General features: G+C 38.3%; 1 protein-coding gene across 1 annotated transcript in view; it reads left to right on the top strand.

Annotated features, from left to right (window-relative positions):
- GMDS (GDP-mannose 4,6-dehydratase) overlaps positions 1–26822 on the top strand; it is a 418605-nt gene that overhangs the window by 159750 nt on the left and 232033 nt on the right. Inside the window, exon 6 of the mRNA XM_027727942.2 lies at positions 221–325. Within this exon, the coding sequence (XP_027583743.2) occupies positions 221–325 (105 nt within the window). The remainder of the gene's footprint in view (positions 1–220; positions 326–26822) is intronic.

A 26822-nucleotide genomic window follows, 5' to 3' on the forward strand; every position in this document is an offset into this window, starting at 1 on the left:
ACAGAAGATGAGTATTTTCCCTGTCAGCTGCTGTTTATTGGGCTGGATTTTTTTTTCCATATAAAATTTGACACATATAGGGAATTAATGAAATTCTAAAGCACTCTGCTGTTGAAATGTGGACTTCACCCTGCATGTGAAATAGATGTGTGTGTGTCTGTGTCTGAGCTGTGTACAAGCTGAGCAGATATACAATAACGCTTCAAAATTATTTTTATAGGGGCAGCAAAACTGTATGCCTACTGGATTGTGGTGAACTTCAGAGAAGCCTACAATCTCTTTGCTGTGAACGGCATCCTCTTCAATCATGAAAGCCCCAGGAGAGGTTAGAAAATCCATGTGAACCTCTTCCCAACTTTGCATACATCTGATCAGAAAAATGAAACAACGTATCCACAGGTTTCATTTAAACTCGCCAGAATTCCGTAGGGAGGGTGTCATGACTTGTAGCCTACTCATGGCATTTAATGTCGCCCTTCTGGCAGAGCCTACAGAGCAGCAGCTTTCCCTTTTGAGCATCGTATTCCATTTTGTAGCCCTCTGATGCTGAAGGGAGGTTTGTGTACCTAACTTTGTGTATCAAAAGAGAGATACTGCAATAACATAACATCCCTGCATTCTCTTTCCTTCTTGATAATAAGTTAAGGCTAAAATGTTAAAAAGACACATTTAAAAAGGAAAGTTTTCTAAATGTTTAGTCGGGCAACTACATAAACAGATGCAATTTCAGGTGTGACATATGCTGAAGGTTTTTATTTGCATATAAATGTCAAATTGAGAGACAGAAATAATAGATGCTCTAAATTCGGAAGACTAATGAGTACAGCCTAGTGTGTTTTGAAAAAATTTTGAATTATAGCCCATGCCTTCTGACAAGGCGGCTTTTAACACATGGCTTTAAAATGCCTTTCAGTTTAATCCTTAATAGCAATGCAGCTTAAATTCCACTTAATCATCCCTTTTCCGCTTACAGTACTTTATGAACAATTAATGCTGGTATTTTGAGTAAGAGTCCATGGCTGATTATAAGTCTCTTTAACAATGACAGTTTTCCTCTGCTCTTTAAGTAAGTACTGTGACTGTAGAAAACACTCTAAAATTAAACTTTTATATTAGCACAGAAAACTGGGTTCTCAGTGCAGAAGCCTTTTGTTGTGGTCTGTTTCTAAATGAAAAATAAATTCAAGTTTTACAGGAATGCAATTATATAAATTATAGCCTGGCACAAAATTTTAATCATGCTTACAAATGTAAAATAGACCATAATTGTAACTGTGCTGGAGGAGGGTGGAGGGGGGGGGAGAAAAGAAAAAAGGAGTTGATGTCAATAGGATTTAAATATTGATTTCAGTCTTTGGAAGTCACAGCTGTGAAATCTCATCATACACTGGGTAGGCAGCATTTACAGTAAGTGGTGCATCAAACGTTTGGTGGTAGAGGCTGGTGCATCACTTCACTGAAGCAAATGACAGCACAAGCTCAAAATTAAAAGAGAATCAAATTTACTACATTGTTTCATTTAGAAGCCCTAATACTTTGCTTTCTATTAGAGAGTCTACCGAGGTATATTCTTAGTGTGCTGTAAACTGATGTCCAAATTGCTCTGAGTTATTACTATGTAATTAAAACATTCTGACCAACATAAAGAGAGAATATGCAATAACTAATATTTGCTTGGTGTGATTTCTAGTAACACTAAGGAGCTACAAGATGGAAATTATGCAAACTCATTTACCATTTGTGCTGCTCCTCTGTAGACTTCTGCCATTTTGAAGGAGGAAAACTTCAGTACTCATTGCTATTTTGATCTCTCTGACATTTGTTCCTGATGTGACACTGCTGCAATGGAGTTATCAATCCAAAGTCCTTTTCAACACATTTAATGTCCCCATGGAGAACCCAAGTTTGTGCTTTGAAGCCTCAGGCTGTACTTTTCATTGTGTGTATGTGCTGGGTGCAGTTTTAAGCCCCTTATGCCATGAACAGGAATCTTGTCCTAGAAATGCTCTGTTTGCCTTAGCAGGAGTACATGCCATGAAAGTGACTGTAACCACAGGCTAGTGCCATTTGCATAGTGGTTTTATGGTAGAAAGTCTGAAAAACTGTACAGGTAAGAAAGTGGAAGAAAAGTAGTTTTGAGATTGTTTCTTGATAGCCATTCATCACTTTCCTAATACTTTTGAAGACTAGAAAGGCACTTTGGGGGAAAAGGAGGACTTAACTGTAATTTCTAATTCCTATGCCCAGAGGCTAATATACATGGAAATTTTAAAATGCCTTATGGTTTGGCCTTTTTTTATTCTACTGATTTCAGTGATTGGGAATACCTAAATAAACCAACACATATTTTCTTCCAGTATTACATACCATTATTCCAGTTGGTTTAGCATTACACTGAATGGATCAAATACAACATCCCATTGGTGGTGGCACTATGTGCATCTCATCTACACATAACCTGATGCCCAGGAGTCAGAGAAGAGCAGAATTTTGTGGCAGCGTCTCTTGCTGAGGTGCAGAGTTGATCAAAGGACATGGAACTGTTGCAGCAAGTACAGAAGAGGGACAATGAAGTTGATAAGAGGACTGGAGCATCACCCTTATGAAGATAGACTGGGGAAGTTGGGGCTGTTCAGCCTGGAGAAGAGATTTCATGGAAATCTCCTAGCGACTTTCCAGTATCTGAAGGGGACCTACAGGGAATCCGGAGAAGGACTCTTCATGAGGAACTGTAGTGACAGGACAAGGAGTAATGGGTACAAATTGAAAGGGGGGAAGTTTAAATATTTAGAAGAAATGGTTATTAGATATTAAGAAGACGATGGTTAGACATGGAGCAGGTTACCCAGGGAAGCTGTGGATGCTCCAAACTTGAGAGTGTTCAATGCCAGGTTGGAAAAGGCCTCGAGCAACTTGGTCTAGTGGGAGGTGTCCCTTCCCATGGCAAGTGGGATTAAAACTAGATGATCTTTAAGGTCCATTCCAACCCTTTAACATTGTGTGATTCTATGATCAGTCCTGGCAAACAGTGCATGTCTAAAGTGTTAACCATACTTCTGAAAATTTCTGTAGGCTTTCTACAGTGAATGTATTTCTAGGAAAACATTGTGAAGAGACAAACCCCAGTATTTCTTGTAGGCAGGGGTCCATGAGGTATGTGACATTGTAAGGCACTGTTAAGGATAAGCAGAATGCATTTTTCGTACCTGGCAGGCTGAATTGTGGACTGTGATCAAATACAGAAGTTTTTGTATTTGAAGTACCAGTGCTCATGGTGAAGGATGGTGAATTGCAGTTGTCTGTCAAGTGGCTTTTAGCAGCTGGTCACTGATGTTGAATTGAGTAGACAATTGTAAAGAGTTTGCTTCATGATCTGTATTGTAAATGAGTGGTTCAGGGTCCCTCAAAGAATCACCCTCAAAGCTATTAACAAAATTAGTTTTTATACGAATTTATAAAAGTATGACTTAACAAAGTTTGAAGGCAAGATTCACTCTCATTTACTACATAGGTGAAAAAATGCAAAGGAAAATTGAGTTAGAATCAATTTACAATGATTTGCACAGAAACCGAAAACACTTAAGTGTAAGGGAGACCCACTGAGTCATGAGGTTCAGGGTGCACTTCCTTGCTTTCTAAACTCCTGGTGGAACTTTAGTGAAGGTAGTTCCAATCTTAGTCTCAGACTTGTACAATAGTTTATGTCTAAAGGAATTAATTCTTTCATTTATTCATTAATATTAATGAACTAGCATGCTCTGCAACTTACTGAGCATCTGTTATGAATAAGGGATCTCTCCACCTTGGGTAATGAAGTCCCAGGCAAGGAATCTCAAACCTTGAGATGGGTTCCAGATCAAGGGGAGAGGCACTGCCATGAAGTCCAGTTGCAATTTAAAGAGAACTCAAACTGGACTTATCCAAAGATCTGTCATGAGTAGAAAGGTCTTTCTGGCTCAAGGGACAACCTTGAGAGGCATCCTAACTCAAGGAGAGCACTGCCACATTGCCTAGCAGAGAGACCTCAAGACATTTAGGCTCTCATCTTTATGGGATAAAGTGGTTGGCTTGTAGTCAAATTACACGAGATGGGAAAGGTATGTATGAGACTCTTTGTACCCACAACTTTCTTTGTTCCTTGATAATTGAATCTTGGAATAACCACCCACTATTCATGTGTTCCAAGCTCATGTGCATTGGTGCACTGTGGGTCACTCTGGCCCTTTGTGGGTTTCCTGGAGGAGTTCTTTACCCAGCTACAGCTCAGGCCTTTACCTCCTTTGGAGCCTGAACTAAGCTATTGCTAGTTTGGTTAAGAAGGTCAAGTACATCTGTCACAATCCCTCTTTGTATAGTGTTCTGATATTGTACTGTAGGGGCAGCAATACATAAACCTAGTGAAAATGAGAACTATCTAATCTCAAGAACTGCTTCCTTGTGGAAAGAATTTAGGAATACACACCTCTTATTTCAGAATGCCAGTTCTTCTTCTGAGCCTTCGGGTTTAAACTCAGAAAGGAGCACCAGTAGTTAATCTCATGTAGCCTGTATAATAATACGGAAGTCTATGCAGAGTTCATAAGGGTAAAGAGTGCTTAAGTCTAATATGAGTGGTGTCGTATTCCTCAAAATCACAAAGGCTTGAAAGAAGTCCTGGCTTTGAGAACATTTGGTTTTCTACTTTTATCTTGCCCTATGAGAGAAAGACTGTCATAGGAGTAGTTCTTAAGATGCAATGCCATACTGTAAAGCTGAGCACTTAAGTTTGCTGTGTGGGCTTTCTTTTAAGTATGATGTTTCATGTTCTGACAGTCAGAGTGACTTTACAAAAACACCAGTGATAAATTCCAGGTTGGCTGAACCCACTGCCTAAGCCTTACCTCTTAATTTGGGAATAGTACAGCGTTATTAAATTGCACAAGTACTTGTGTCCCTACTCAAGAGATACGTGTATGTAACAGCAGAAACTATTATCTAAAATTTCATATGAAGAAAAATTAGTGGCTATGTTAGACTAATCTTAATAAAATATACATCTACTTTGAGCCTTTCTGTAGTACTTTCCTTTCTGTTATTTTCTTTTTATTATACATACTGCCTTTCCTTTGATTTCCCTTGCATTTCACTTAGTCACTTTTACAGTTTTGTAAGATGAAATAGTCACTTTTTGACCGGTACATACTTTTCAGCTCACATAAATCAACATAGCTGCACTGAAGTGAATAGGGTCACGTTGATATATGCCAGCTGAGGGTCTGGCATAGTACTTCCAGTAATGGTCTGGTAATGTAAGATAAGCATGACTTGCTTCCTTTGGGGAAAAGAACTGTATTAGCAGTATACCCTGCTAAAACTGATTTCTTCAGTTACTTTCATCAATTTTATTCCAGTATGGCTCAAGTGTTTCCTGATCTATGATAATGCCAAGGTGAGCGGGATCTTCCATTTCTGAAGGTTATTTATTGTCTAAGTGTGACAGGAGCTGAAAAGCAAAATGCTCTGTAGTAGTAGAAAGCTACAAGGCGGTCTCTTTTTCCAAAAATGAAAACCAAAAATAAGTCTGAAAAACTTTTCCAGAATGATGCTTCCCCTCCCCTCACTCCCCAAGACAACATTATGGGATACCAAATGGGGAACTTGGTGGCTACCTAGTTTCTGGTGGTGGCTGAACATGTCTGCCAGTATTATCAATGTGGAAATGTCTGCCCTATAGCAATATTTGAAAGATATTTCTGTTCAGTGAGATGACGGGTTTGACAGTGAAAGAGTGAGGCAATTAGCAAGTCTAGTTTTCAGGAAAGCTGGGGCTTGATCCAAACCTTTTTTTACTTCATTGGAAAGGTTCCTGTTCTTTTGTTGGGCTGTGGATCTCACTAATACCTTCTCTTCCGAGTGAGAAAGCAAACTACTTGTTGACAGTGTCATTTGTTTCTTCCCAGACAAGCTCTTACTGTTTTTTCTCCTCAATTCTGTGTAAGAGGTTTTCTCAGGTTTACAAGATGTGCCTTTGGATGTCTGAGATAACTTTCTGATTTGGTTAACCACTTCATTGCTTGCCTCAACTGATCTTAATCTGCCAAGATGTACAAACATGTACAGCATGTTTCCTGACACAATGCAACAGAAGTTTTGTTTGTTTTTGTTGCTTTTTTTCCCCCTAAGTAATACTTTGCCTCCACACATGACATCATTGTGTAGGGAATTTTTGTTTCTCTGATACCAACCCTGGTAAAGCAGTTGTCATCAAACCATTGCTGTATAGCCAGAGGGAAAGGATACAACTGCTCATTTCTGTGATCTCTTTCAACCGGGGAGGAAATGGCTAGGTGTTAGATTGCAGGCTGAACATTGTCAAAGTACATGTAGTAATATTAAAATGAAAAGAAATCATGATTTAAAGAGAATAGGGAATGTTCTTTGCTTTTATTGTTCATCTGGATCTCAGGTTTGCCACGGGGAAGGGGGTCGGAGTTTCCCCTACTTGTCAATATGTCTGGGTATCTTCGGAATTTATGGTTTTTGTTGTTACCTTTTTTTAAATCACCTTTCAGTGTCCCTTTTGCCTCTATTTCATTGAGAAGGCAGAAGCAGATGGTGACATCTGCTACTGACTTTCACAAAAAATCCATACAATCCCTACTGTAACAGCTGTTCTTCTGCATCTACTATATAGAGATGTAGTCAACATCTGCCAGATTCCCCTTTCTCATTTCTGTGGTTGAGGAGACTAATTGCTAGTCTCCTGACACACTTTCTGTGCAAGAGAAACTTGGTCAACCTAGTACCATTGGAAACACTAAGGACTTTTGCTGGTGGTTTTTTTGTAAATTACAAAAGTGTGTAAAATTTTCAGTGCAGAGCTACATCTCTTTCATTTAATACAAAATTTCCCAACCCTTGAGTATTTCTGAATAGCAAAATTCAGCAGTGTTGCTTGTGACTTTATTACTCCTTGCTGGATGAGAAGAATACAGGCTGGCTAGTATCATCAAGAATCGTCTGGCTAGCATATTGAAAACTTGATGGCAAGGTACCATGGCCAATGTAAAAGGAGTTACTGAGACAGTTGTGTGCTATAGAGCAGCCAAGATCATTTCATGCTTTTTAGTTTGCATGTTTCAACAGAGAAAGCATGCAGTATCCTGAAGACATGCATTCCAACTGGCTTTTTCTCCCTGCTGCGAGACTGATCCTGCTAAGTGATCCATGCAGGTGTTTCCTTATCTACACATGCAGTCAAATGTCAGCGGGGATAAATGTGGGCATTGGGGTCTACTTGCGCAGAGGGCTTTGCAGTAATATTGACTGTAATAATAGAAAATTGCCGGGTAATACCTTTCTGCTGTTTTACCTAAGTACATGTGTTTTCCCCTTGAAAAAGATCTACTGTTACAAAATAAGTGAATTCAGTTAATTATGATGATGCTGAACCTGCTACTGACCAACTAGTACAGATCAGATCAGAGCACATCACAATATATGGAGATTTTCGTCTGATTCTTATGTTGCTAATAAGCCATATTAGCCTTATACTTCCAGTGTCACTTTCCTATTGCTAGCCAATGCTGATAGAGGAAGGCAGTGCAATCACACCAGAAAGTGGGGTTGTCTCTGTGAGCTTGTGTTTTAAAAGCAGTACCAGACGTCTGAAATTAGAGCTAAAGGCTGAGACTATTTCTGCGTGCACTTAGCTTTGGGCATCCAGGTAATCCAGGTCAGCGCCATGGAACTTGACACGTATGGGAACAAAACAGTCATGTATGCAAACTGAATCAGGATATAAAAAGATATTTTTCTAAAGTAAGTCATTGGTGAAGAAAAATGCTGTGTTGAGCTCTCTAATTACTGAAATCTTTTTATTTCAGTCTTTGCAATAATAGGTTGTGGTAATCTTTACCATAGTTTGTACAAAAACTAAGTAATTTCTTGCCTGTGGTTTAGATTTTTTGGAACAGCTGCATTCACAACCCAGATCACTCCTTGAGCAAATTATTATCTTATCAGATGCATCTTTTTGTCATTAAATCATGCTCTCTTGTGGTTTAAACTGTGTTGAGAAGAAAGTAGATTACAGGTTTTGCTATTTTCCATGATTGATTTCAACTTTTTTTTAATAAAAAAAAAAAAAAAAAAGAAAAGACAGAGCATCCCCGCAATTTACAAAATGTCAAAACTATTAAATTTAGAAAACCTTTCCGTGTAATTCTTTACATTTCTCAAGTTATATTAACATATGTCAATGTTACTTTCTTAAACTAAAACATGCAGGTTTTTTTCTCTAATGAAATATCAACCCAAAAGTTTGAAACAAAGTGCTATGGAAATTACGAAAGCATGAAATAGAGAGGCATAGCATGTGACTCACCTGTAGGGTTCTTATGTTTTCATTAACGCACAAATCTGTAGCAAACTTTTTAGAAATAATGTGGTTTAAGTGCCTATTTCCCTATATTTTCCCCTTAGTTACATTTATTTTTCTGCAAGCAAAACACAATATAAAATGTGGCCATTCTGCTCTTCTTGGATATGTATAAATGAGAACATGAAGTGAAATACAGTCAAGAATTATGAGGTTTATGTCTTGCATTTTACAAATGAGCTTAAAGTGAATGCAGAATTTGCAGAAAGTCAGAAGAACAAAAGTGATTTCAGCCAGAACATTAGGGGAAGTATAGCAGACAATATAGATACAGAGTGGTCGTCTCAGATCACAGTATCTGATGCCTAAGAGACCATACATGAAAGATGCCCCCCAGTCCACTACTTACCCAGTCCAGGCTCTGTAGGGACCCAGTCCAAGCTGCTGTACTTGAGACCCTCTCTGAAGGAAACTTTAGCTGGGGAATAACACCTTCTTTGAACACACGGTTAAGTCATAGTTCGGTTGTACCCAGAGCCTAGGGCAAGATACTGTTTCCCTGGATGTGGACACTCAGTCAACTGGTTGTGTATCTTGTTTCTGTCAAGAAATTCCTCGAGCCATTTTTCCTTGCAGTTGCATCTACACAATTGTTGTGTTTCACTAAGATTTCCTCCTGCATTTTGCTCTTAAATTTAAATACCATTGTATTCCGAAATAGAGGCAAGAAAGGAAAAAAATCACATGAGCAAAAGTCAAGTCATTATGGCAAGAGATGTTGCATAAATGAATCCATCTTACATTGTTGATATTCTATAAGTAATGAATGTTTAGTATTTCAGTCATTGTTATCTGTATTATTTCCTAACCTTCTGAAGATTGTCTTACTATGATTATTCATATAAATTCTCTCAAATACATAAACTTCTTGTGTAATATACTAGTGTACTGCTTTGTCTTTTTCCTGTCCAACATCAGTGATGCTTATGTTCCCCTGAGAGTATGAGGTAAAAACCATTAGAAATTGCTTATGGGCCATCTTCAGAGTCCTGGGTATCACTGCAGAGTTGTTAAGTATGTGAGACTCATATAACTCTGTATGAGGCCTTATTCCACAGCCTTCAAACTTTGGGCATCATCTACCAGAAGCAGAAACTTGAAAGCCTGGTCGTACACATATCGTATATGCATACAGTGACTACCACATTTACCTGGCCCGTCTTAGTATCTGAAGCCTTTTCTCAACAGTGTGCATCCTGTTTTCCCTAAAAGGTTGCCTCCCTCTTGTTAGAACTCTACTTAGTCATGCATAATTTTAAAAAAAATATTGTAAAAGTAAATCCACTGAAAGTGCATGTTGTTTGAGAGTTATTTGAAATCAACCCACCAAGCCATTTCAGATATGGGAAACTGAACAGGAGAAACACTAATTCACAGTAAAACAATTCCAGCATTAGTGGTTCAAAAACCACTGCAGAAGAAAATGTCAACTAATTATTCCTCAAAAAAGTTATCAGGATTCATTAAAAACAATTAAGTGAGAAATGCAATGTGATCAGATGTCACCTGATAAGATTCATCACCTAGTGAGATTTTATAGCAGTTTTAGGCAGGTAAGCTACTTTATCTGAGATCAGAGAGAAGGTTAGTGCATTTGGTCAGAGCTTGGTTTGAATTTACAAACAATTTTCCTTTTCTGCCTTGATTTCACTAAGTGTTTACTTACAGTTCCCAGAAACATGTGTTTAAAAATACAAAGCAAAACCACACATACAAACATTGCTTGTGTAGGCAGTTTGATTTCAGACCATCACGTGCATTATGCACTTTTTGGTAGGCATGGAAGTTTTACATTTATAAGCATATACTGTTTTCACTGTGAAATAGCTGAAAATCTCAGCAGTGTGGCAGACTGCTGATCTGTGCCAGTTTTATTCATCTAATTGCAAGTATTTTTGAACAGATTTTAACTTCTGTTAAAACCACTTACAGCAGCGTATATACTGTCAGCTGCATGTGTTTCCCCCAGTGTTGATGTGTGCACACCTTGCCAACCATGTTAGAATACTTCTTTTTCAAGGATTTGCATTTCACAGACACTTAAAATTTAATTATAATTCTACTTAATTGTTAGGCAACAGTTGGTAAATGAAAGCTATGGCCAAAAGCGTTGTTATTAAACCAGATACCCCCTGCTATTTAGATGTTGCAATATCAGTTGCATATTTTAGTCTGTATTGTATCTCACCCTTATAGAATGATAGCTGTTAAAACAAAGACTTAGCACGTTTCTCATTAAACCCTTCAGGGTTGCTCTTTGGTATGGGAAAACAACTTAAAACCAAGCCAACAGAGAGAATTCAGTATCATGTTTTCTCTACTTTCTCTTGAAAGTAGAGTTTGAGAACGACTGCTATAGAAATGCTGCAGGAATGCTGATGGATTTTTATTTTTGAAGTCAAGGCCTTGATTTCATGACATTATATGTGAATAGATTTACAATTTCTAAAGAATTATCTGGTAAAGCAACTCGGACCTTCAGTTTACATATTTTTTCCCCTCATTTGTATTAAAATCCTGATATTAAAACAGATTTAAGGTGTTTATTCCTTTCATCAATATCCATCAGTAGGGGGATTGAGTATATTTGCCAAAACTTTACTGTAAAATTCTATAGTAATCCCAGGTCTAGGCAGTGTGAATCTGGAAAAATCAAATGCTAGTTTGGGGTTTAAGACAAATCCAGATGACATGAGTAAAACATCAGTAACACTCAAATATGTTTTACTTTCCATTACTTTTTAAAACATTTCTTTTGAAACAGTGGCTTTTTTAAGTTATAAATCTTCTTTGTGCTTTCTTGCTGACACCTTTCTCTTCTCAGCCCCACCTCATGCCCACATTCTGAGTCATTGGTGTGCATCCATTAGGGATGCTTGTGTTGCGTCGTACACTATGTGCTCTCACACTGAGTTTCTATTTGCTGCAGACTGCAAAAATAACCAACAAGATCTTTTATCACCATTATTGCACTTCTTCAAGATAGGTGGAAACACTGTGCATCTCCTGAGGTCAGGAACAGTTATTAAACTTCCCAAATTTTATATAATTCTTCAAAATAGAGTAAATTGGAAATTATCCCTGGTCCTAAGCACTTTGTTAGTTCAGGGTGGCATTAGTGTTGTACTTCATTTTAAAACATTTATACTGAAGTGCCATTGCATCTTAAGTGAAGTCAGTCCTGTGACCATAACAGGCATCTGAGTTTGCAAATACTCCTTTTTATTTTTTCCATTCTGTTTGTTTGCATAAATATTGCATGTATCTGTTACTGAAAATCAGGCCAGTAATTGCTAATTTTAATATGTGTTTTTCAGCAAGGATGTGTCTTCCCCTTCTCAAATCCCAGCCCATTGGGGGAAATGGGGGAACTGAATAGAGTGGTACTATTGGTGTAATTTGCAGTTGTGCTCTATTGGGATAGAGCATCTGGTATTCATATATCATGGACAAACCGCTCCCCTCTGTATGGTCTAAAACTAGGCAGTGTATGTGCTTCTCCTTTTCTGCATAGCTGTTCTGTGTCCTCGGCCAGAACCTGTCCAGATACACTGCAGTTTCCAGGTAATGACTTGAATCATCTGAATTCTGGTGAAAATTATAAGTGCTTGTCATGCATCTGAGCTCTATGGGTGTCCTTTGTACTTGGTGTGTCCTCATAGAAATGTAAATGTTCCCTCATTTGTCACATAGTCTCAAGTCCATTTCCTGAAATCATACGTGATGGACACTGGGTAGCTTGTGTTATGTTTATGTTGTATTTGCACCTTCAGGTAAGGATGCTGTTGTGAATGAGGCCATTAACTAGTAAACTGAGCACGTAGTACAAATAATAGGCTTTTTTCTTTAATCCTGTTTGAGTTTTGCACAAAACTAAAAAAAGAAAGAAGTGTAGCACATATACAATTGTTTTATTTTTAGGATATTTAATGGTCCACACAGGCCACATAATATTTGTGAAAAACAGAGAAAGACTGGTGTAACTAACTCTTGAGAGTTTGAAAGCTTTATTTCGTGTAACAACAGAAGGCAAATGCTACCTAGTTTACTGCCCAGTTCTTAAAGTTCTGGTGTTACTTAAAAACTGGCAACAGTTTTCATCATGCTGGTGAATCCAAGATCTATTTCTGACAAGAAAAGTAACCGGTGAATAACAGGTCATTATTAAATTTTTGCTATGTCTCATGATGATGCTTTTCTTAAGAAAAGCATCATAATCTTTAATTGCACTTAAAGAAGCTCTTTGTTTTGAAATTATGGGATGAAGCAATTCTGGGTTTGAGTTCATTAGTGTGCTGCAGTTATTGCACAACTTTGGTCTACTTGCAAGTAAGTTAAGTTCTACAGGTTCTTTGTGGGTTTGGTGGTGTCGTGATATCATCTGATTTACCATCGCATTTATAGATAGTGATAACCAGGCATCAACACCCATGAAGAAACCCACTGAGTCAACAGTGAATGTTCATTTTTTCCAAAATGATGTGTGTGAGTACATGGATGATGCTTGAAAATGGCTGCCTGTACAGGAAAGTCTGATGAAAGGATTAGTGTGTTCAGTAAAATTTGCTATTAAAGCAGAATAAATCAAAATTGTCCAAACTGATAATGCACATGAAGGTTCAGTCAAACTCAGTGTTGTTTCTACTGGTTAAAATTAGATAGTGTAATATTTAATACAAATATTTATTAATATTTAATACAAAAGGCTTGAGATTGAATTAAAACAGTCTGAAAGATCTAACACTTTTTAAAATATGCTTTTCCTCAAGGCTACTAAGATGAGAAAAATTAGAACGTTAATCCTCAATGGATTAACAAAAATGTTTCTTATTTTCTGGAGCCTGTCTGGAAGGAAATACATACACAGCCACATGATGCAGTAAGTTCTTTTTGAATGTTTCTCCCTTTTATTAAACAGAACGTTATAGTCATGATCATGGAAGTACTTACAGAGGCACCTTGGTGCTTATGAAATCTAAATCTGGTTCTTTTGATTTTTAAAAGAAAGTTGTCACAGGTAAGTGAATGAAATCTCACTTGCCTTTATCAAATTTTCAAACCTGCTGTTTAGTGGCAAGATCATTCAGATTTTTCAAAGCCTTGGGAATCTTACGTATTTTAAAGGTGCCTAACAGAAATCTTCCAAGACAGAAGCATAACGTTAATAGTTTTGAGAGGATCTGATAATTCTCTGCTTCTAAAAGCAGAACTTGTCAACTATTTACTGATGTAGGTGGAAGCTACCTTGAAATGTTTGTTTAGCCTCATTTCCCTATTATTCTGAAATAGTATTTGTGGGAAACACTGCTAAGATTAATATAACTCATTTAAGAATGAAAGAAAAATTGCGTTTCCTGCATACAATTGCGTTTTCTGGGCTTGTGGTACTTGAAAAGTACCAATCAAAAAAAAAAAAAGGGCAAAAAGCATGAAAAAGCAGTAAATTGTTTGGTTCACATCTGATTTTTCAATAGTTATTTATCTGCTTTGGTATTTCTTAATCAGTTCAAGCTCAAAAATGCAAAATTTTTAGATGTCAATTTAAGTGATAAGGGACCTTCCTCTGGAAAATTCTCTGTTAATTACTCTGATCCGGTAATCAGGTATTTTCTTCTTGGTTCAGTTCTGCATTAGAGTCAGCAAAGACTTTGGTTTGGGTAGCAGTTGTGGTTCAGTTGCCATTTTATGTATAAATAATCTGTATTGATTTGGTATTAGTATGAAGCAATTTGCAGAGAGTTTTTGTTTGTGTCTAGATCCACATGATTTTGTGCCTTTGAGAAAATCAAGAAAACATGAGTTTAAAAAAAAGTAAAAGGGAGTGATATAAAATCTGAATTTTGAATCTGCATTTTGATAACCTTACCATATAAAATGGGTAAAGAGAGTACTTTGTCATGAATCACATGCTGTTTACTGAATTCCATTGAAACTCTTAAGAATAACTTAAGAACTATGCCACAGAGACTGCAAAAGCACATGATGTCCCCTTTTTGTTAGAAAGTCCTTCCTGAAACTGCCTGAAGATACCCGCATCCCTGTCCTTCAGGCTCAGTTCTGCTGTGGGCTTTAACATATCTGTCTCTGAGGAGGAAAGCCCCTGCTTCCTCAGGGACTTGGAAAAAACTTCACCAGAAAATCACTTACCCTCTGTTCATTGTTTCTTTAGATTTCTTCGATAAGAGACCAGGTTAAATCTATTGTTGCTTGCCAATCACATGACATCAGAAAAATTTGCCGCTGCTTAAATTTGAATTGAAATAGCTGTAGAAAAGATGAGGACTCCTTCTCAGATGAAATAACATGTATGTCCAAGAAAATAATAAATAAGCTGTTGGGTTTTTTTAGTAGATCTATCTCATACCATAATAATTGCCAAAGTGTTTACTCACAGGTGCAAAATACTTAGAGAGTCTCCTTAATCTCCAATTATTATTGCCCTCTCATCTTGACCTCCCTTGAAGTGTTTTATAAACAATTTAAAGAATAAATGAAGTATTAGAAACAGTTATTATAGAGCAGGCAAAGTTATTTGCTTTCCTTGAGTGAAGGGATATAATTTATAAAGGACTGATTACACTCATCTGTTTTCTGGGTAGCCTGTAAGTTTACTTTACCATGGCAAGGCAGAATAACAGAGAAATTGTGTCATGGGAGCCAAGTAAGGTATTGTAGCAGTAGGAAATCCAATTGCCTTGTTTTACAGCCATTTATCTTGTCCATTGTTTCTGTCAAATGATCATTTGAATCAAAAGCATTTAAAAGAGATTTTCTTCTTTTGCAGTAATGAGAACAGAGACTTTTATGCTGCAGGACATTCCTACTAGGTCTTTCCTCCTCTAACATGGCTACCTGCCAGTCCTTGTTATTACTGAAAGTTGCTTCATTTAGTACATTTTATAAAGTGGCTCTGCCCGGTTTTGTGGCTGTCAAGAAGGTTATGAGTCAAGAAGGAGAGCGGGAGTGGGGAGCTCTGATTCACCGGATCTTAGCAGCAGAAAAACAGTTTAAACAGAGAATATTTGTGGGCAGCTTATTACTTCAAACTTACTTTTTTTCAAGCTATGTGTTTGTATCAAAAGAAAAATACCTTGGAAAGCATGTTTGATCTCTTTGCCTTACTCATTTTAACACATTGCTCCTGTCTTGCTTACTAACCAGAGGTTGGTGCCAAGGTTATTTGACGCCAGCTCTCAGAAAGAAGAGCCCTTTCTAGGAGGAAACAGCTTAAGGATTTCAGAAGCTCTCTCTGTAGGTCTGTGAGCCATTCCCACCTCTGCTATGCAATGATCAAATGAGATGTGAGCGTCCTGGAATCATCAAAACAACAGAGCCTGTTGGCTCCAACACAGCTGGAGCTGGGGGAAAGATGCCTGTTCCTCCTCTCTTACATGGCTTTTTTCTGTCTCTTTCCTGATCTCCCTGTGAGGCAGACAGAGTGGAGGCAGTAGAGCAGCAGGGAAGAAGAAAGGGTGACAGTGACTGCCTATTCCACATCAGAGGACAATTTTGTAGTGTCCCTTTGCAATTAGAAGAACATTTGTCAACTCTGATGTCTGCCAACCATAGCTCTGCAGCCCCTGGAGAAGCTTTTCTCACTGAAGTGCCTTTGTTTTCCCAAACAGATTTGAGAGAAAACACTGTCATTTCCAAGATCAGTATTTGAGTGAAGAAATAGGGCAGGATGTTATTGTAAACACATATGGAATTGTATCTTCATTTCTAGTACTTCTGGCAGAAGCAGGGAGGATGAGGGAGAGAGAAATGTTAATAACAGGTGTCAGCATGATATGATTCAAAAATCCTACAGTAACTCTGAATCCTACAGTAGTGTTCTTGCAGGTCTAACACCATTAGAAAATATACCTTAGCAGCTCTAAGACACTTCTGAAATATTCCTTAGCTTTTATAGTCATCATTTTGAAAGTCAGTACGTCTGTGGGTAAACATTTGATACTTCATCACTGAAAGAGTTGGGGACCCTTATTCAGAAGAGTGTGGTCAGAGGAAATCAGAGTTTGAGAGCTGATTCTTTGCCTGCTGCATCTGGAGCCTAGCGGGGGTGCTCTGGGGAACAAATGTAGATTTGGCTTTGGCTCAAGGGAGGTCCCTTGTCGTGAGATGACATATGAAGGTTACGCATATAAGTACCGAACCCGCACACTCGCATACTGTGCAGCATTTCACAGCCAGGAGATAAACAGACTGTAGCTGTTTTAAAATAACAGCTATGTTTTTTTCTCTGTTAGTCTCTGTTTGCTGGTCTATTTGGTCCCTTTTGTTTATTCCTGCTTTGAGTCATCTCCCAGGTCTATGTGTCCTATAAATGGGGTATGATACTTTCTGCCAGATATCACTTGTACCTGAAATGTGGGCACTGTAAACTTTCTTTTAAAACTGTCATGAATAATTGCCAGAAGGTGGTAGCTACAGTATCCCAAACAAATGCATGTTATGAATGGTCCTCTTTTTTAGCCTGGTTTTCCTTTAAACATGCCCGTTGGGCTTTGAGTACCTGCAGTTAAATGGTGTTGCTTTTGGCAGGGCTTGGTGAGCAAATGAGGCATAATCTCTCTGATCTCAGTAGTCTGGTCAGTCAGCCATGACATTCTCAGTGTCTTTTCTTTCTACACCCTGTCTGAACAGAGCCATAGCCCAGGCAGCTCTCAGTGGGGTTGCCAAAGATTACCATGTGCAGTGAAGCAGCAGATGGCAGGACAGTGGAAAATATGCAGTCCCAATCCCTGGGTTCATGTGGGGTTCAGGGTAAAATTTCAGCGATTTTCCCTCCCTGCTCCTCAAGCCTGTCAATAAACTGCCCTTTGAGAGACAAACTCTTCAGTGTGCTATTGGGAAACTATTTAAAGTTCAGTTTTGTCCAGTTTTGGAAGTGTATTATAGACTGAAGCAGAAAATCTAAGAATTCTGTGACCACAGCAGTTACAGTCTTCACCATGTTAGTGGGGGCATAAAAAATGAGATACATATGAATACATCCTGAAAACTATGAAAGGAGGGTAAAAGAAACTTTGCAAATTTGATTAGCTCAAAAATTTTGTAATGACTGAATGAAGGGTGCCTCCACAAACTTGAACTTGTGCCTATGTGTTCTGATAAAGCCTTTGTTTGCACTTTTGTTTTTTCTCCCCACAGGCTCCCTCTTCCTTACTCCTTGCACAGGATGGAGTTCTCACTGGAATGACTAGATGTTCAGTTTCAGACAGGAGGGAAAGGGGGAGGTGGAGTGGTGGGCAGAGTGCAAGAAATGCATTCTTTGACAGCAGATTTACTCTTTTGAATAATTTCATCCCTTTTTGACTCTTCCAGGGTACTTCTGTCTCGTTGTTTCACAAATACCAAGACAGTCAAATTCTTGTAAAATTTTGGCATTTTCTTTCCATTTTCAGGTGGAGAAACTAAGGCATGAAAAACCAAAAGAGTTTTACATTGGTCGATTGATTGGTTTATGTTCAGAATAAAACTCTTATGTATTTCCATCTTAGGGCTTGGTAACTAAACACATAGGGGAATATGTGTCAGTGACTAAATGAGAACCTTGATTTAAGTGACTTTCTAAGCACCCTTTCAGAATTTCCACAAGAAACCCGGCTTTTATTCATTTTCCTGTAACAGCATTAATCAGACTGAACTGTGAATCTATAACTTCTTTTTCTGAAGTTCTTTACCTTCAGACTCCATAGGACCCTGCCTACTTCATTTCTCACAAGACAGCAACTTTTGCTCTCAGAGCAAGTCTGTTCTCTGGATGGGGAGCAATCCTGTTAGGGAAAAAAGTTATAGTATGTGATTAATCTGGGGGCGTTTTGTGGAACTATGTCATTGTGCATTCAAAAACAACACTGGCACACGTAATCCTAACTTTTAGTGCTAGAATTTACATCTTTGTTCTTGAGTATGTAGAATGTGTGTATGTGCATATGTGTTTTTTTGAGAACATGCACAGTTACCTATGGGGATATTAAAATTATGTGAAAGGTCCCACTAAAAATACAAAGCCAGGAAATTCAGAATCGGGCTAACTTTCTGTCCTGATTTCACCCCATTGTGCTCAAGTATTGTAGACATCTCAGAACAGCAGGTGATCTGACTGCCTCTTCTGTTCCTAGAGGAAGTGTAAACTTAAATGGGAAATATCACAAAAACAGGATAACAATGAGTTTCAGGACTCCACAAAGGAAGAAGTGTTCTTAAAAATACTGATATTAAAACAGTAGTGAGCATGAGAAACTGAAGGGTGGTAAATAGACATTTTATATAGACACTCTGTTTTTTTGCCATGGAATCACTTCCCAAATGCTTCACATTTTCTTATGTAAAATTTTTGTGGTAATTGGACGTGTTAATGGTGGTATGCATAAGTTTGGATTCTTTATAAATTTAAGTAATCTGACTTCAGTGAAACTGCATCAATTTATCTTGCCAGAAGGCTGAGTTCTCTGTGTTTATAGCTCCATATTTATTTTTATTTAATTTATTAATTACACTAGAGAAACTCTATTCACACACAGAAAGAATGCAGGAGTGGGATTCTATTTCAGTGGCAACATTAGTAATAAGGAATATTCCTTAAAATGTGTGTCCATTTCAAAAAGCTGTTATAATTTTACTTATTGGTTGTGTTCAAATTATTTTCTCATTAAATAAGTGTGCATTTCTTTTTTCGGTGCCTTATTCATTTTAAAGTGAAAATTAGCAACAGGCCCAGGCTTTGTCCCAGAGGGGAGTTCTCTCTCAGCAATGGTTTTTATGCAACCTCTTGACATACCCTTTCTGCCTGTGGAGCCTGAGTGTGGAAGGCATAGCACCCTTGCTTAACTTCAGGGTCCTCTGAGAGTGATCACAGCCTAAAATAGGGACATAGCTTTTATGGGAAGTTTAAGCAACCAGCAGTAACTCCAGCTAGGCAAAATAATGTTTTTATTGGCTTTCTGAATAGAGGGGGTCAACATAGCTAGACCAAACATGACCAAGTCTTTCAGACCAGAAGGGACGTGCTGTCTTTGTTGGCTTGCAGTTTTCCTGGTGTACTGTCATCTTCTCTCTGCCTTTTAACCCTAATATCTTAAACTGTTAGGGGCTGGGGGTTTACTTTAGGGTTGGGTTTCCCCCACTCCAGCTCCACAAAATCACTTGGAAGCTTTTTCTACATGGGTTTGTTGTTAAAATACTACATTTGAGGGTTGTTCGTTTGGTTTCATCTAAAATAATGTCTTCCAATGTCATCCTGTTCTGACCTCAGCAGAACCACTTGTCCCTATGCGGAAGCAGAGCTTGGGAAATGGGTACAGCAGGAGCAGGCAGAGCAGGCTGATAACACTGCGAGCTGATCTCATACCCTGGGTCACACACCAGCTTGACTACATGCCACAGCACACACTATCTAGATTTTTATTTTTTTTGGCTCTTCTGTCCGAGCCATGTGCTTACTTCATTGGTCTGTTATAGATCTGAAAGGGTGTCTGTACCTGGAAGATTTCATCCTTATACTTGTAATTGCAGATCTTCGCAACTGGTGATCTGTACACTGAATTTTTGGGATCATCACTGGTGTTGGAGATATACTTCTCACCACATCCTAACTGAGAATCTAATTATTCGTAACATAGAAAATGGAAGAAATGTAGCGCCTTGCATTTGCATTTTATGTGCCTTGTTTATATAGTAGAAAAAAAATGTGCCTCCTGTATTTGCAGAAGCTGAGATTTCCTTTCTTCTTTCCCTCCCATTCTCACTGGCCCCTACCTTGTTACTTGATGAGCTCTTTGCCCATGGCTGTTTCCAACTCCCTGGAAAAATGACTCAGCTGTGTTTCAGGACCCTCTCTTTTTTGGTGACTTCGGGACTCCTGTAGCAAAGGGTGATTTAGTAAAATTGAAACACATTTACCAAATGATGTATTGAGGGCCTAAAGGGTGCCTCGAGGCCTACCACTTTTGCAAAGCTAACCAGAAGAAAGTCTTGAGAGAAAAACAGTTGAGCAACAAATCTCCAAAGGGAGGCACGTGGATTTAGGAACATCTTGAGTTATACTGTATAAGTGTCAAACCCGTCTAGCAGTGCTTATTAGTTTGTGTGGGAGGTGAAGTTTCAAGTAAGTTATTTGGCTGTAGCTAGACTATTTTTCTCTCTCCAAGAAAATACATCAGCACTGACTCAGCAAATTTGTATGGTTTTAAGGCTCTCTCTTATTACAGTCTTTTACCTGTAGTAGTAGTAGTAAAGGAAAGTTCTTTTTCTCCCTGACTTGAGGCAAAATAATACATTTTATACTCAGAAATTTGCACATAAAAGTTAGTACAGTCATGGGTGCACAAAGTCACAGAAGACCTGTGCAAACCTTTTTTACATCATGACCCACCGCAAACTGATGTCCCAGCCACCTGGAGAGGTTGAGAGACCAACCAGCTTTAGTCCCTCAGAGGTCAGAAGGTCCAAGAAACTGCATTAGTCAGTCATGTGTCACCAGGTAAGATTAAAAGCCTTGCCTGCTTCATCTCAAGGGAGTGCTAGGGTAAAGGCTGAATGTCTCAGCTTGAACCATCAAACAGCAACTTTTTTGATGTGCTACTGGTTGCTGAGAGGATGGAGGAGGGGAAAGACTGGGAGAAAAGGAAAGGGGTGTTAAATTTAAGAGCACACGTCTGAACTTTGATAGCTGTTTATCAAAGGAAGTTAAAATCGGGACTTTTTTTGTGCAAGTTGCCTCAGACTGCAGGATAATTCCATTTTGTACAAGTACTGAATTTTCCTTTTGATTGCATGCTTTTCTAGCAATTGTAGCACCAATTCAGCAGAGCACGTACTTTGCTCCAATTGTTTACACAGGCTTTAACAATATAAATAGTCTGTACTGATGGGCAAGCACACTCATGTTTACCCACAACTCATACGTGCAAGGGCTTGCCTAATTCTGTGACAGCCGAAATGAGAGGTTAAATTCAATAATGTTAGTTGTACAATTTAGAAAACACAGTATAAATGAGTGTTAGCAAATCAGAATGGCATTTACCTTTGTTTTATAATGTAGTGTATATGAACTGCGATTAAAAAATCAGAGTGATTTGCTTTGGAGCAAAAGGTTAAGTTTAGTGTAAGCGAAACATTGCTCTGTTTATGTAAGTGCCATTAACAGGAATAACACTTTCACATATTGTTTTCAGTATTAATGTTTGAGTTTTCCTTTATAAGAATCTTTGATGCCTCACCTTTTCCTGTTCAGTGTACAGTTCCTGAGAGGAAAATATTTTAATTTAAGAAAAATTATATGGAGGAAACATACTAAAATACACCTTCTGCCCAGTACTTATTGCTGGTATATCACCCTGTCCTTTTAACAAGCCCATATGATAAATCTGACATGTGTAATTAGTCCTAATTAGTAATATTTTTAATGTGAAATCTAATAGCTTTGTGTTACACAGTACACATGCAGATCGTCTGCTAATCAGACATCATTTTTTTCACAGTCACTTTAGAGAACTGCTGCTGTGTAGTCATAGAAATCATCCTGTCATTGTTTTTTGGGAGGTGGAAACCTATATCTGTTTGTATGCAAAACGATCATGAAGAGCCTAAAGCCCTGATGACAGATGCCCAGTGAAGGGTTAGCACCACTGAATCACAAGGGAACGTGGCTTGCTGTGCTGTGACAAACATCACCTCTGATTCTCATTCTCTGGTCATGCTTGGTACATTATTTGCCCTACTTCTATGCACCGTTTTTGCAGGGCATACTAGTTGTCCCTCGAGGTAAACTTTATGCTATCTCTCCACCCACTGGGAAAAAGAAAAATTTTCCTACTCTCTGCGCTCCCTCTCCATATCTGTACCCTGTTTTTCCTCACAAGATTGTCTCTCACTCTCATTTTCCACTCAGCTTATAAAAATCATTAATTTGTGTTCCTCCCATGCCTAGTTCATATGACCTCCTGTTGCCCTCAGCTGACCAAATGTTGTGTGGGAGTGGATAGCAGGGGCGGAGGTGCTCTTGGGTTGAAGAGCATCAGCCCCCTCCAGTGTGCTGCCCTCCCCTGCTGATGCTTCTTACCTCTGCATGCCTTTACCTTTCTACCCTAACCTCCTCATTTTTAAAATATAAGTAGTAGCACATTTTCCATTACCCAAGGAATGTAAAATGGGGCCAAGCAGAATTAGTACATGTTAGCATTGGAAAGGTCAAAATATGTATCAATATATTATAAAACAAAAGAATTCAGTTGATATGCTGATTGGTGTCTTTCATAGCAACATTTAAAAGAATTACTACCACATCACTTTATTTAAATCACACATTTCAAAATAGTACCAAATGAGGGTCACATGATAAGGAGGGGCAATTTTATCCCCATGTTATTGGACCATTGCTTTCAATCTGGGATCTATGAATTTTATTGTTACATGATTATTTCCCAGGGGGCTGATGAAGAATAACCTTTAAAAAAATATTGTCAGTAGTTTTATCTTTCCTATTTAGGGATCTCACATGTCCATTTGAAAATAGTTTGGAGTACATAAACTGAAAGTGTTTGAAAAACATTACAAATATATTAAAGATCTGAGAAAACTACTACCATAAGGTATTACCACAATTTTAAATACCACAGAAGAAGATTCAACATATTATGATGAAGCAAAGTATTTTCAGCTATGCTATACAGGATTAAAATGTAAGGATTAAAGCACTATATCTTGTGTTTTAGGAAATAAAATGATTTATTGCTCTGGTCAGGAAGATGTTTCCCATTCAATGCATAACTTTACAAGGAGATGCTTATGAATCATATCACCCTTATTTCATATATATTTCATTTTGCAAAAATCTGATTGTGGACTTTACGAAAAGCTCATCCAAAGGTAGCTGTACTTGCTGTGTAAAATTTGCAGGATATTATGATGAGCAGAAGGAAAAAAAATCACTTTCAACAGTGATTTTTCCTTTGTTGCCAAAAACTGATGTTTCTACTTTGTATATTTGTTGTTGTGAGAAGAACAATTGGTTATTTTAAATTTAGAATGGATTCACAATTTAAATGCATGAGTGTTTAACATATACTAAGTAGCTGCTCGTCAAGTTTTACAAAAATGCAGTACTGTATCAGTTGTTTTGATCAAGACACAGTTAAAAATTCCATTTAAACCCAAAATATGAAAGGTCAGTTTAAAGATCTTAACTTGATTTTTTTTGACTGGTTTACAGTGACATAAATTCATTGGCTTTGGAATAATCGTTATTGATTTTCATAACCATAAGTTAAAGGAGACTCTGGCCTTCTTAGAAAATCTAGATGTTCCTTTGTTTTTTACCTTCAGCTTGTTACAGAGAAATGGAAAAGGTTCTCATAGAATGGAAATTATGAGCAGTGTGGATTTTCAGGCAATCAAAACATTTTCATGATCTCATTAAATGTATCATTTACAACACATATATATTAAAAGAAATATGTTCCTTTGGGTTAGTAGAAGCGCTGGGTACACAATGTGTTTGAACATGTTAGGCTTCCACTAGAATCTATGCCAGAACCGTAGAAACTTTGAGAGAAAAAAAAAACTACAACCTTTTTCCTGTGTCAGCATCTTTAGAGACAGAAACCTTTTTATCGTATTTTATGTAAAATGAAGAAAAAGGTGTTATGACAACTTGATTGACTGTGCTAGGACTGCGTCTCAGTTGATAGATAAGTACTGCTATTAAATTCTCTCAGACTGATTGCAATTCTATAATCATGGCTAGGCTTCGTGAACGAAGATTTGGGGAGGGCTCTACCCATGTTTGTTAAGCGCGCTGGTGGCTAAAAAGGCCAATACGAGATAGACATGACCGGTTGCAAAAGGCACAGCAGAAAGACTCCTTAGGTGGTATATTCTGCAAGGCACGATTCTTTCTGCGTTGTCTTTTCTCCTCGAGAGTGATCCTGTGTGCGTTCTCAAAGGAAGCAGCAGCGATATATATTAGTTCTAATAACTAATGGTGTGAAACAAGGCTGTGTTCTCGCACCAGCCCTATTCACAGTCTTTTTCAGCATGATGCTCCAAAGGCCCATGGCAGACCCCGAGGGTGAGGACGGTATCTACATTCGATACCGTACTGATGGAAGCCTTTTCAACCTAATTCTATAATATTACTAGGATTAATAATGGATTTTCTTATGCATGAAACAACTGGTGTTTTACAGTCTTCCTAAGACCAGAATTTTGTCATCAGTTGGGTTTTGTATGTAGTCTTGAGAGCCTGGAAAATGAGGGTTCTTGAAATCAAACAGACACTACAGTAGTGGTTCTTAAAGCTTCTTCATTCATTTGGCTGTCTCTTCTAAACGACAGATTCCAGAGAAAAACATCTACTTCAAACAACCAGTTTCCTGATGATACACAAAGGGTGAAACCCCAGTGCTGGTAAAAGAAATGGGGTACTGATGCATAGACCAAGATTTTGGTTTTGGGAGCATCCAGCTTTGGAACTGTAGGTGCATTTAGTCTGTGCCCCTAAAGCAATAGTTTTAAATGAGAGATGTGTGCAGCTTTCAAAACTGCATCTTTACCAGATGTAGGCAGCATCCTTCTCGAAGGGATGAGCTGTTTCCCACCCTGAGCCAGGCAGCGCAACAGGTGACAGGCCTGGGCTGGAGAGCCAAAGCTATTGCATTATACCTCTGCTATTCCTTTTTTATTGTAGTATTGTTCCTGTAGTGGTTTGCTGACAAGTTATATGTTTTACAGATCAGGTCTGCTTGACAGGATTGCTTTAAATCCTGTCTAGGAAAAGTCGGGTTTGTAAATCAGACCTTACAGTTCCTATTGGAATGCTAATGATCTCAAAGGGAGGGCTTGAGTTTTGGAAACAAATCTAAGCTAATGCCAGGGTTCCTGAAAGAGCTGTTAATATCATGAAAACTCATGCTTAAGGCCTCTTTTAAAATGTAAAAACTTGTCAGACACTGCTCTAGTAGGGCTGTTTGCAATCACTGTAATGTGCTGACACACCAAAGCACTCTTTGCTCCATCTGGCCACTTCTCTTCTGCTGCGGTGCAGCAATTCCAGTGCTGCCAATAGCAGTGCAAACCAGAGCATAATGTGGCCCATCATGGTTTGGATGTATTCGCTGCACAGATAGCTATGCAAGGCGGTTAGCCCATCATGCTTGGCCCTGGAATGACTCTTCTCTTGGTTATTGTGGGATAGTGAGCTCCCAGACCAATGCTGCCCTCACACATTTTGAAAAAGTGTTCAAAAAAGTCAAAATACATCAACCATTTAAGGGTTTTGAACACTCCACGTTCATTCATACTAGGTGTGAGCAATGAGGTGTGTATTACAAAACCTTTCTGATCTGAGGAAGCAGTGTAGAGCCAGACACAAATGTGGGACTCTGACGTCTCTCTTCCCCACTAATCCAAGTAAGTTTCTGTTGCTACAACCAACTCAATTCGAGGTGAATTAGTAAGGTTAGTGTAGTAAATTAGGCCTTATTCAGCTGTGATAACCAGTGGCATTTTAACTGCTGCATCATCTTGATCTGATGAAAATCAATATAAAGGGTGAAGTGGTTAACACATCAGCAGCTTTGTTGATACTCTTTCTGGCACTGGCTGGCCATTCGATGGAGAAAAATGCTCTTATAGGTTCAACATTAGCAAGTCCTCACTATCTCATGAGGAAGAAGGAAGCTAACCATTTCTGTGCCTCAAAAGGTACTTTGCATTCAGTTATATAAAGATGTCTGTAGCACTCTGCCTAGACATTTTAGATAGAATCAATCCTGAGGAAAGAGACATTACGTCTGCCAAATTTCAGGCCAAAGCAAGATTTTATAACCCGATTGCAAACCCCTAGGACAGGGCTTTTTAATGGAAATGCTGACATAGCCTTAACTATTTTGTATGACTCCAGCGGGCACCAGCTTAAATTCCAGTTGTGATGTGCATTTAGTGGCATGGGATCAAACATAGTGTAATTAGGATATTTTAAGATACTGTGTTTGAAGAGAATCCGTATTTAAGCATTATTTATGAACTATATCATTTGAGTGCTTCTGACATGTGCCATTCAGTCCTTGGGTGAATGAAAAAAATTCTAATCACATTTCTCAGAATGAACAGTAGCATTCTGTAGTAGTTTTCTTCCACAACTTTAATGCTAAGGCACTTCCAAGAAGAGAGTTGGTATTATTTTGTGGAACCCTTACTGGAATATTTCTGGAAAATAAAGGTTTTTGTTTTTCATTGTGGTGCTCTCTAGTTCTTCACTTCAGCCTTTTGAGGAATATTATGATTTTGCTTGGAGAATATCTCAAAGATCATTTCTCTTCAATTAACAGCGACTCTGCAAGAAGACAGCAGTTATTAGTATTTGCTGTGTTGTGCTAGACAAATCAGCTTTTTCTTG

This window comes from Pipra filicauda, unplaced genomic scaffold (genome assembly GCF_003945595.2).
Source record: "Pipra filicauda isolate LSUMZ 115617 unplaced genomic scaffold, ASM394559v2 scaffold48_size3843733_pilon, whole genome shotgun sequence".
Classification (NCBI taxonomy): Eukaryota; Metazoa; Chordata; class Aves; order Passeriformes; family Pipridae; genus Pipra; species Pipra filicauda.